The following is a 12,874-nucleotide window of genomic DNA, read 5'->3' on the forward strand; positions in this document are numbered from 1 at the left end:
CTTTGCAACAAGGTAATGTTACCAAGCAAAGGTTATAGTTTGTTCAAAGTTATAGTACGTTCAACCGTATGAAGAAAGATTCTATGTTTGCCTATTTTTTCTTAAGGGAGCTTTGCTTCCATTAAGTCGGTATCCAACTCCAAACCCTTGAAAGTTGGAACCGATTCTTTTTTCCCTAATTTAATGAGAATGCCAACTTCAGCACAAAGGAAAAGGAATTTAGTTAAGTAATGTTGGCATTTCATTTATTTAAACAAGTTCCACTTACTTCTTTAGTCGAATTACAATTGCATTAAAACTAACAATGAAGTCGGTAACAATTGCAACACAACTGATGTAATAAGCAAGGCACCAAATACAACCTGAGGGTAACGCACATACGCAGATACATAAATGAAAACAATATACATTGACGCATGAAGGGATTCACAAATACATGTCGATGTACGTGTTGGAGAAGTATTCCATATTAATGTATGTAGCATACTTGAATTCACGTGTTTAATATGTTATATAGGAAGTTATTCGGTCTATACAAAACACATCTTGAACAGTGTGTTATGTAAATCCCGACAGACTTTTAATGAACACTTTTACTCTAAATGTTAAATACAACCGCCACAATACCTTGTATAATTTCAAAGAAGGCCCGTTAACAGAGTGATTGTCCTAATAAGACACAAGTTAAAGCATGTCAATCATTATGATTTGCACAAACTTCAAATGGGTTGATACATCTGTGATACATACTTTCACGTAATGTATTACAATCAGTTATTTTCAAATTATAGGGCACACAATCACTGATAAGTATAAAGTCTGCGTTAATACTGGCAACTGGCATTACTGCTAGACCACGTGCTCTTCTGGTTGTATGGCATAGTAGATACCAATGAAGGGCCCAATAATCGGCTTACCGGCCGCTTGGACAATGGACTCCGGTGTCTGAAAAGCTTGGCAGAAAACCAGCGCACCCAACAAGCAAAACAGGATATAATAAGATGTATATGTGCTATTCATTATAGCGTTTATGCATCTGCTTAAATATTTGTTCTTTTTCATTTTCGCAAGTTATTATCATTATAATATATTTTAGAGCAAAGTGTCGGCAATTAATAAATTAAATTTCACTGCCTGTTGGCAGCACCAATTCCGACGTTCAGGTTCTTTGTAAGAAGTCTGTACACACGCTATTCGTTAAGACGGTAGTTTGTAAGTACTCAATGTCTAAGACAAACTTTATCCGAACCGGAAGGCAGCCCATCCGCTCACCGCCTCAGCTATCCTTAGTTTGAACCATGAAGGCCCCAAAGTGGGTGTGATTGCCATCCAGGTCGTACAAAGCGCCCATTGGGTGGTCTCGCACCTTCACGAACAACTTCTCGTTCTTGCGGAGCCGAAACAGGCCGGATATCGGAAGCGTATCCAGCGGGCTGTATGGTCGGTTATTTTGATGGGTATAGGGCAGGCCTCTGAAAGAAGGTAATAGTAAACCGCTTAATTCTCAATGCCAATCGCTTAGCTGTTTATTCTTTATTCTTAAATGCACATGCAATACGGCAAATTGAGTTTGCGTTGAAAAATGAGCTCTGACGGAAACTTTGTCAGTGATAGTTTGTTTTTTTACGTAGCTAAGGCTACTCAGGAATTGAGTGTATTTGAATGTTCTTAATGTGTGTTCTTGTGATGCTGTTGGATAGTGTGTTTTTTACATAATCGAGTAGAAAATGCGGACTCTTTCCATACACAACTCTGTTGTTACGTCCATAGGCACCGATTCTATGAAAATCGCAGACCGTACACCAATTTCCGAAACGATTCCCTTTTTTTTTTTGACATGGAATGAGAGCATTAATTATATAAATTAATACATTATCAATATCAATACGCAAACAATGATTTGGCAGTTACATGATAAATTTCGTGTTAAATACAACAACAAACAAACCAAGTTTTATAAACATCGTTGTCGATGTGCTGAAGTTGCTTTTGAATAGAACCTCGACACAACGACCTGTCGTCTAAGGCGGCAGAAGCTTACTTTTTAATAATAACAAAAGTCCTCATAATTGGCTTTCTATGTACTGTAGCTATTTAAAAAGCTATTAAAAGGCTCAACATTCTGGTCGTGAGATGTTTCTTCGTCGCGTACTAACACTAACGCCAGCACACATGGGTCGCACCTTCTATCCCAGCTTCTTCATAATCCATGTACGTGACTTGTGTGGACCATTTAGACATTTAAGCGAGATTTATAGTACTATATGCTTCATATCGAGAATTAAAAAGAAACATGGTCGCCCGGTCTCTTGCATGGTATGTCTCCTGGCACGAGCCCCGGGACCCAATTAAAATGTCTTCTGGGGCGATGACCATATGGGAGAATACATGTGCATTCTATAAAAATGTACTACACACAGGTCTGTACGCTTGCATAAGTGACGGGTGTGTGTGTGTTTATTTATTACGGTTTCACGATTAAGTACCTCGTTCCTATGAGTTATTAAGAATTGTGAACGAGATAACTTACTCTTGCGAACGAGCAGGTAAACCATACAACTATTAAGAAAGTCATGGGAACGCCAAAGCTCACTCGTGGTATATATACTTAACAAAAATATTGAAACACAAGAATCGAGTGAATAATACAACCGATTTTATAGAAATATGCTTTTTGTAGTGGAAAACATTTAAAGTCTAGGAAATGATTTTGAAACAACGTATGCACTTTAAATAGAAGATTTAAGAAAAATGTGCTAATTATAGAAAACTATTTTGGTACCAACGTTATTGAAATGAAATTCTACAATCAAAGACATATTGAAAAGGTACAAAGTGCAAGTTTTCTAAATTCAATCATGAAGAACCGCATAATGACCTCGTATAAACCATAGACATCGTGTGTCGCACTTATATGAGTCTAAGCCATTAATGAGAAGACTTACCACTGGGATATTCGTATGGTCATACAATTTTTTGGAAGTTGGAATCAATTATTTTCATCTCAGCAAAACTGCGTGTAAGTCTGTTCTTGTAAGGTTCATGAATCAAATTGCTGACATCAACAGTTACAATTTTCAGTGCAGTTATTTCAGAGGAGATCATGTTGTATTTGAAATGCGGGTCATGTCCTCACCTATTGTCCTGTGTGAGGTAGGCGGTCTCTAGCGTTATATTGGTGCCGTGACGTCGGTGTGTCTTCATTAGCATCAGGCCCGGGGCGCTGTAATGAGAACACATCGCGTACTTACACACAAGGGCACTTTGTACTTGAACGTTGTGCAATGGAAATGCGTTTATTTTACAGCTTTAATGTACTTGAAATATGACCGCATACAACTCGTCTGAGACTCGTTGTCACTTCATACCATCGGTCGCTCTTGCAAACACTATTTTATGAATTCGTTGAAAAGCAATTCATGAATATATAATGATGTTATATTTTTTGTTTTGCAATACGTCTATGATAGTTCTATAGTTTTTAATATATTAGTCAGCCTGATTCCGTACGTATCAGAACTGTACGTTTATTTCTAAATTCTGTTTGCCTTTAAAATGGGCTGTCATGAAAACTCAACTCACTACGTGGAATGGTTGGCAAGCCCATTGACGCCAATTTTTGCGAACACAAAGTAGATGCCTGGCTTCATGATCATGACGCTCTTCACAAACGACCCGCTCCACTCCGGATGAAACGTCTCATCGTCGCAGAGTTCTTTCACCCACAGAAGGTCTACGGACAGAAAATACGATTACATTGAACCAGTCTGTGATCTAGAAATAGAAGACACATTGTACATACAACCAGCCTGTGATCTAAAAATTGAAGATAAATTGTTCATACAATCACTCTGTGATGATCTAAAAACAGAAGACACAGTGCACGTGAAACCAGTATGTGATCCAAAAATATGCGAGCAAGAACACACGATACCAGTGTGTGATCTAGAAATAAAAGAGCAAGAACACATGATACCAGTGTGTGATCTTAAAACAGAAGACACAGTGTACATGAAAGCAGCCAGTTATCTAGAAACAGAAGACACACTGGACATGAAACCAGTCTGTTTTATAGGAAGAGACAACATAATGTTCACAAAATCAGTCTGTGATCGAGGAACAGAAGAAACCAGCATGTTATATAGGAACAGAATACACAGTGTACATGAAACCAGTCTGTGATCTAGGAACAGAAGACACAGTGTACATAAAAACCAGTCTGAGACCTAGGAACAGAAGACACAGTGTACATGAAACCAGTCTGTTGTGAAAGAAACAAACACCATGATACTTAAATCAGTCTGTGCAACAGAAGAGGCATCGAACATAAAACCAGTCTGTGATATAGAAATAGAGTACATGAAAACCAGTATGTCATCCAGAAACAGATAACATAGGGGCCACCAGTAGTTTATCAAGTACAAGAAGACACAAGCACATGAAACAAGTATGTGATACAGAAAACAGACATAGTCTTTATTACACGTGCATTTATTTGGTGTGCAACACTTGCTACTCATTAATTTATATCTACGTTATTCCTTTATATATATTCGTATTATTGTGCATTTCTTCCATAAGTTTCGTACTTATAGAGCTCCACGGTTCGAATTATCTCTTAACAAAATCACGTTTCTATCATACTACGAGTAGAACAACTCAGATGGAAATGTCAATAATTTATTAATCTCATAATTAATATCAAAAATAAACACATGCTGTACAATTTACACATGAATGAACTACATTAACATGTATATGAAGACATTTTTATTATCGACATGTTTTGCAGCTATGTTGGCATGTCCCATTTGCACTGAAAGTGTTGTTAAACTTCACTCGTGTAAATGAAGCCAGAAAATAACAATGCATTAAAAAACACGTGCGATCAGATTATAAAGTGTGCGAAGCATGTATGATGCAAAAGCAAATTAAACCTCCTAATAATAATACTTTTCACATCAGAAAAACAATAACAACAAATGCTACATCGGAAGTAGAATTTAAACACCACCAACAACATCATAAACGAGTAAAACAAAACAATCAATATAAATCGTAAACACATTTTGATTAACTGATTTAGTTTACAATTGTATCCATGCATGAAATGTTAGCCAGTGTGCTTACTATGAATTGCTTCCCTTAGATTGGTGTTTCCACCGTGGTCTCGTGGGTTTATAAAACGTACACAATACTGATTAACATCAGTATCAACACACACACGAAACCAAAACACCCAACCGGCATTCAGTTCAAGCCGATGAAATGACCTCTTTTACAACCACATCATACTTAATATAAGTTGTCCTAAGTAAATGGTATTGGTTCATACAGTTCACATATGGCTTTAGACAGCTTTATCCACCATAAATGCACCGAAGTGCATATCAGTTTGCTCGGAATGGTACGTCTCGCCCTTGGGGTTATTCTCCATGTTGGTGGGTTTGGTGACCCAAATGGTGTCCCTGAAGTCAAGGTAGTAGAGGCCCCGGAGCTGCACGGAGTCCAGCGGGTAGTCGCCCAGGCCGTACCCGAACTCCGCACCCCTGCAATCAGTGGGAGCTGAACATTATGCGTAACAACAGCTATAGCATGATACTGACAGCAGCTCATGTTTGTGTTTTAGATCTGATACTGCATACATACTGAAAAGCGAATGTTTGAATCTCATTCAGCGTCATGGATGCACACAACTTTGTCATCTATCTGTTAAGTTGCAACTGAGTACCTGCCAGCGCGAACACGCGTACCTGTCATCCTGGGTGCAGAAGGAGACGTCCAGCACTTCCTCCTCGCCTCCTGACTTCCGGCGGTGCAACATCGCGCCCATCGGCGGATAGACGGCGCTGGAGAACAACCAGAACGCACGTTAGAATCGTGCTCTATGCCAGATGCAAATGCATCTATATCAGCGTTTAACATGCAGCAAATATGAGTCGGCGTGTAACGATGTTCTCAACACGGGCATTTATACATTAAACAGAATTTCATTCCATGGTATATACTTATGTTTTAAGGTGTATTTCTCAGTACTTTTGGATGATCACCATTGTTAAATGATAAGTTTGTTAAATTTCGCATTGTTTTGAAATTCCGCTAAAATATAAGACAGCCTTTGACAACTTTAGGTGCTCCAACCACAAATTAAATAGTGAAATTGGTAGACAATTACATGTTGCATACACTTTGAGAATATGTTATTTTTGTTTTTACGAGAATTTTTTTTTTCTTTTACTGATTGTAAAATATGAGGTTGTCAGTAGAGAATTTCTATATAACTGGTATATGGGTGGAAATACTGTACATGCCTTTTATAATCTGATGAGCAACCAGCATAACAAGTTGATATATTTTATATTTACGATAACTGAGTTGAGTTGAGTCAAACCGAGTCAGCAGTACCAGAACACCGTTTTGTTCTCACTCATTAACCATGAACATATTAACCGGTATTAATGCGAATTACTAGCAAGAACGATCCACATTCATTGTTAGATTACAAAATGTCAATTTAAAATCATAAAAGCGCTCAATAAACACTTATTTTTTCGCAACGAAAGTGATCATTCATTGTTTGTATAAGAGAAAGGTTGTTCATAAAAAAAATCACAAGTATTATATAGAATTATAGCAAACAAAAAGACAGAAAGGAACAATAACAACAGATACCCATACTGCCTTTAGGTCAGTCTCCAAAAAGCTCCTTAATAAAAGTGTAAAATTTCATGTTTGTATGAAATATGATGTATTTGTTTTTAAACTGACAAATGCAGTTCAATTGTGTTTAAATCAGAACTGTGGTTACTACGTTTATCAGGAGCTTTCCGGGCCGGCCTCTGGGTCGCGTACCTCTGCTCGAGCTCCCCGTTACGGGGCCGGCGGCCGTGCACTACGATGGTCGCGAACACGTAATAGACGCCCGGCGCGAGCACAGTAACGTTCTCCACGAAGCCTGCATTCGTCTCAGCCCTTTCGAACGAGTTAACATCCGAGAAGCTCTCCGACGAAGTCTCCCACAAGAACACACCAGCTGCATAGGAGGTAAAAGTACGCTGTTTGTTTGTGCTCCTTGTTAAACACAGCTCTCCCTGTTATTGTCACAAGGGAAATTCCCGGAAACGTGTTACAACTCTCAAATGCTAGGCATGACCAGGTTCCCACTCGTTCTCACAAAATGCATTTTATAGTTGGGACGTAGATTTCGGCAGAGCAATTTTAGGATTGGCAAATGTGCATGTCTTTTTTCTCACAGATGCACATTACATTACAACTCCAACGGAACACCTCCAGTTTGTTTCTTAACATAATCATACAAATATGTGTTCCGATTCAGTGTGGTGTGTTCCAATGAGACAATGCTGCCCTACAAATCACAACCACGTGTTACGTCCGCTAAGCAAGGGATGTTCACATGCACGTGTATTGTTATAAAGTCTATTGCAAAAATCACATCTATAACGACATCCGAGACGTTAACATGCCGCACAACGCTTTTGAGACCTTAACACGCCGCGTAACGCCTTAGAGACCTTAACATGCAGCGTAACGACGTTGAAACCTTATCATTCCGTATAACGACATGTGATACCTAATCATAACAACCTCTGGGACATAAAAATACCGCATAACGACCTCTGGAAACATAACATGCCGAATAACGACATTTTGAACATTTACAAAGTAATATGCCGCATAACAACCTGTGAGACCTTAACATGCCGCATAACAACCCGTGAGACCTTAACATGACGTACAACGACCTGTGAGACCTTAACATGCCGCATAACGACCTGTGAGACCTCAACATGCCGCATAACAACCCGTGAGACCTTAACATGACGTACAACGACCTGTGAGACCTTAACATGCCGCATAACGACCTGTGAAACCTCAACATGACACACAACGACCTGTGAGACCTAACATGCCGAATAACGACCGATGAGACATTAACATGCCGCACAGCGACCTGTGAGACATTAACATGCTGCATAACGACCCGTGAGACCTTAATATTCCGCATAACGACCTTTGAGACCTTAACATGCCGTATAACGACCTGTGAGACCTTAACATGCCGCATAATGACCCATGAGACCTTAACATGCCGCATAACAACCTGTGAGACCTTAATATGCCGCATAACGACATGTGAGACCTTAACATGCCGCACAACGACCTGTGAGACCTTAATATGCCGCATAACGACCCATGAGACCTTTACATGCCGCACAACGACCTGTGAGACCTTAACATGACGCATAACAACCTGTGAGACCGTAACATGCCGCATAACGACCTCTTGGAACTTTACATGCCGCATAACGACCTGTGAGACCTTAACATGACGCATAACGACCTGTGAGACCTTAATATGACGCACTACGACCTGTGAGACTATAACATAACGCACAACGACCTATGACACCTTAACATGCTGCATAACGCATTGAGACCTTAACATGCCGCATAACGACCTGTGAGACATTTACAAGCCGCATAACGACCTATGGGACAGTGCAGTGACCCACAACGGCATTTCTTAACTAAACATGCCACATAACGACCTTTGAGATCTTAACATGTCGTATAACGACTAATATATAGCAACATACGGATTCGTGGTATTGCTCTTAGAATAAGCAATAATGAAAATCACGGCTTCACAAACAATCAACCTCAATGGCTGTCAAGACAACGTTTGGTCGGAATGTTTCACAGCTTATGACATTTTGTATTTTAACGCGCTTGTTTGAAATCCATACGTACATGTTTTTTGAAAAATACTTAATGTACGTTACCTCGTTGAACATGTTAATCTGGTTATTAATATAAACATACCCGACTACAAATAATGGGCAACACAAACGGTTAACTCTCCTAGTAAATTGTTTTAACTGTAGATATGTGTTGTAACGTTATACATAATTGTATTATCCTTTCTTTTTATTATAATTGCGTATCTCAGTTGCAATGTTAATACGAAAGAGGTAGTTGATTTGTAGACTTACCTCTTGTGCTGGGATTGACACCAGACCGCCCACGGAAGAAGAAGTTCGGACTGGCTGGCACGTGGCGCTTCTGTCTGGCCCCTACGGAGATTGAACTCACTGATTGTGTGTAAAGCACATAAACCCAATACGAATCCGGGTACACCGACCAATAGCAATAAACATACGTTTAAATGATATCGTCCTACTGTATATGTTCAAAAAAGTGCAATATCAAAACAGATGGTAATTCGACGACCTATACATTTACTAATGAATATGGTTTCCATGTTGTTATTTTTATTATTTATTACAAATATAGTTGTATCTATAACTTACTAAAACATTTCCATGTTGTTATTTTTATTATTTATTACAAATATAGTTTTATCTATAACTTACTAAAACCGATTTGTCAACGCCTTTTTAAGACAGGTTATTGCTAATTCACCCATTGATGTTAACAACTGATTACACGTTTTTTTATGCATATCGTCATATAACCAAATAATAAGCATATATAGGTAATTGATAGTAAGGTTTCCAAATAATGGAATTGAATCAGCGTTTAACAAACCATCGTATTTATTTTGAAACGCTACTAGTTTTTTTTGTATTTAAATGCTTAATGTAAAATATAAAACATAAATAACACATAACGTGGTTACACATGAAATGGTTTTTCTTCTTTTAAAAGAAGTTTAAATTGAAAATCGGTTGTTTTTCCCATTATTTTCGTATGACCATTTCAAGCTGACATTCTAGTGTTGTTTTTTTTGCAATATTTATGTATGTCATTTCAAGCGGAAATTCTGGATTTTGAAACGCGATTTATTGACCTCATAATTAGTAAGCGTTACATATTACGTACATGTGAATCTGTTGTATTATGTAAATACGTGTAAACTAAATTATTCAATAAGCAGGAATAAATGAAAAAAACGAAAACTGACTATACCATTTGTTTATCTCTACATTGTGTTATTGCTTATTGCTTTATATATCTCTACATTGTGTTTTGCTTTATAAAGTGTTATTTCAGTATTGAAAAACCATGCACAGTGTTAAAATAGTGTCGCCTTTATTATACAATATACTTTTGATGCAGCGTGATGCATTTGTTCTTATATCAAGCATGTTAATATGAAGGTGTACTCACTCCGAGAAGTCCCGGATCTCTGAATCTGATCCTGCGACTCTAGCTTAGATCTGGTCTGCAGCAACATTAAAAAAGATCAATAATTGTCAAAACATCAAAATAAATCACTTGGATAATAACATATGTTTATACATTAATAATGTAATAGATAATCTGTAAAAGGATAATGACATAAATCAACAAATGAAATAAATTACTTGATGAAAAATAAATAAATAGATAAATAAAACTAGTCGAAGTATGCTGGTTTATTCAACATAAGCTTGTTCTGAGGATATATTATGAAGTTTTAGAGTTAACAATTAGTATTCAATTATAAGCATTCAACGGCAGCTCTATCCATCATACTATTACCAGGTTAGTACCAAGACAGACTCCGACTGTGTGCATACCTTGAATGACGGCATCAAGCCCGTGTCCTCATTGAGTAGTATGTGTGAGACCTCCATCAGATCTTCTATCCTGTCCCGCTGCACCCGGACCACCTCGCGCACCTCGCCGAGCTGCACGTGCAACAGCAGGTGCGAGATGAACGATACGAGCAGCATTGAGATGACGACACTCCGGCACCAAAAGACTCCTGCGAAACGGCTGCACAATCGGCGATGTAAGCTTTCTGATTTGACGCCTTCCATTCCAATGATCAGATCCCTGCATGCGTGCGTGTCCTTCTGAATGTTAAGGCATTTTGACACTGTTGAGTCCATTTCCGGATGAGCAGAGCTGTGCATGTCCACTGTGATTGTCGTTAAGGCTGTCACATTCTTCACCGCCGTCGTATGCACTAGCTCCCGTATAACTGAGGGCGATACAGCCCGGCCGTTGTTAAGTACTCGATCACAATCAGACAAATGCGTAGTTAGATAATCCAATCATATTGTTTGTATTTGTCGACACCTATAAGCTCAGGCGATAGAAACGACAACAATTCATTTCCTTACAAAAAAAATACCGTCGGTTACGTCACAGTTTAAAATGCATAGTGCTAGCTTTAGCCAGCATTTGAGTACTCTCTACTTTCTCAGTGTACTTTACCAAGATTTATAACATAACAATTAACATTAAAGGGGCAGTTGACTTAAATTTGGTATTTCGTTAAGTATCACGAATTGATATTGCGCATTTTTAGTGCGCTAACATCTCTCGCAGTATTATTTGCCGAATGAACTCGTAAGAATGTATGCTTTCTAAGGCAAAAGAAAATTGAACGATGTTTGCACCAACATTCTTTACTGCAAGTCTTACTCCTTATAATCGTTGTAGTGTAGCTGTCATTACACCGAGCCTTTGCTCGCATGATGGCTGTGCACCTAAATTAAGCAACGCAACCTGTAGGCCTATCAGTCCAGAAACCAAAATGTGTACGACTTGTGTGTGAATAAAATGTTTTCATACATATCTGACATTCTGTTTGCTTATAAGTATTATCAGATGTTTATGTATGACAAAAGCTATGAAATATCCGTCTTGTATTCTTGCCTGATCCTTCTTCAGTTCAACGAAAGGCATCTTTGCCGTAAAACACACTTTGGAGCGGTATTTGGGTTGACGATATTATACAGATGTAAGTGATAAAAATGCTTTAAAATGCTTAAAATACATGTCTAATTGGAGCACACGCAATGCAAAATACTGGTTTCAAAATTGTGAATGGCTCGAAAGGAAAATACCATCAACACACTAACTTATTAATTAAGTTGACTACATAGACGCAGGCGGTGTAAATTCCAACTAACGTTTCTTTTAGGTTCATTGAAAAACAATTGATTTGTTTACTTACTGCTTTTCTTATGTCGAATATTCTTATTCCTCTATTATATAACACAGTAAAGGTTGATATAGCAAAATATTAAGGTAATCAATTCATATTCATTTAAGTTTAAACATTCTTTTTCATAGGGTTTTCCTTAAGTAGAACCAGGAGAATTAGTTTGTTGACTTGTTCGATTTCGCATCAAACGGTAGCAGTATGCAGCGCCTGGCAGTCCACTCTGAAGGCTCTTGTTTGTTATAACTTATTTACATTGCTAATATTTTAACCAGACGGTTTCATTATCAATATCAGCCTACGCCTTTCTTATGCAACACACGACCTGCACTGTACCGATTGCGGATAGATGCGTTACGACCGTTTACAATAAATAGTATTTTGATGATAAAGGAATTATTAATTACAAGAGCAATAATTATTCCTGAAACGGTCGTGTGCTCTTTAGATCTGCATCCACTTGAACCTTAGTTTAACTTTTACGCGACCTACAGGAGCTTAGTGCGGAAAATAATAGCACATATTTTAAACTTGTCATGCAATTATACAATTTCCTAAAGTGACTTGACACAGGTACCTGTCGAACATTATTTATTCTCTTTTATCTCTTGCCATGTATACCGCGTAATGCAGCCGTTGTCTATGTTCATATTAAACCATTTTGCAAACATTTTTAGCGTTTAAATTGGCTTCGTATTCTTATACTGAACAATAACAACTGTCATTTTGCAACCATGCAGTCCTCATAATTAACGGACGCCACAGCGGTGTAAGAAACTTTGAAGATTTATCATTTATGTGTTTCAAGTGTTGCCGCATCTGATGAAAAGATCTCAAACCCTTTAAATTATTTAAACATCGCATAGAAAAAGGTTACTGAGTTCGCCAAATGCGAGCTTATTAAAAATTGCCTTAGCCTATATAATCAAATAGCTTGTGTCAGCCCCTTTACTT

The 12,874-nt window shown here is 38.1% G+C and overlaps 1 protein-coding gene across 2 annotated transcripts; it reads right to left on the minus strand.

Moving 5' to 3' along the window:
* Positions 1 to 228: 228 nt before the first annotated feature.
* LOC127833522 (uncharacterized) lies at positions 229 to 12,632 on the minus strand. Of its 2 annotated transcripts, XM_052358817.1 has the most exons (7): positions 11,933 to 12,632; positions 10,545 to 11,661; positions 10,153 to 10,207; positions 9,015 to 9,095; positions 6,853 to 7,033; positions 5,754 to 5,849; positions 4,667 to 5,549 (listed from the first exon to the last, which is right to left on the minus strand). In XM_052358817.1, exons 2-7 carry the CDS (start codon positions 10,881 to 10,883, stop codon positions 5,351 to 5,353), a joined length of 951 nt encoding a protein of 316 aa, XP_052214777.1. In that variant the 5' UTR covers positions 10,884 to 11,661; positions 11,933 to 12,632; the 3' UTR covers positions 4,667 to 5,350. The 2 variants fall into 2 exon arrangements, with proteins under 2 accessions (XP_052214778.1, XP_052214777.1); XM_052358818.1 differs by lacking the exons at positions 4,667 to 5,549; positions 5,754 to 5,849; positions 6,853 to 7,033; positions 11,933 to 12,632 and adding exons at positions 229 to 1,472; positions 3,137 to 3,223; positions 3,583 to 3,733 and having other exon boundaries at positions 10,545 to 11,714.
* Between the last annotated feature and the right edge of the window lie 242 nt (positions 12,633 to 12,874).

This window comes from Dreissena polymorpha, chromosome 6, assembly GCF_020536995.1.
Source record: "Dreissena polymorpha isolate Duluth1 chromosome 6, UMN_Dpol_1.0, whole genome shotgun sequence".
NCBI lineage: Eukaryota > Metazoa > Mollusca > Bivalvia > Myida > Dreissenidae > Dreissena > Dreissena polymorpha.

Excerpts from the sequence above, each read along its gene's own strand:
- LOC127833522 (XM_052358817.1), bottom strand. The coding sequence starts at position 10,883 with ATGCACAGCTCTGCTCATCCGGAAATGGACTCAACAGTGTCAAAATGC. Across the intron at positions 7,034-9,014 it reads TGTCAATCCCAGCACAAGAG|CTGGTGTGTTCTTGTGGGAG; the intron begins GTAAGTCTACAA and ends CCTCCTATGCAG. Across the intron at positions 5,550-5,753 it reads TTCTGCACCCAGGATGACAG|GGGTGCGGAGTTCGGGTACG; the intron begins GTACGCGTGTTC and ends CACTGATTGCAG.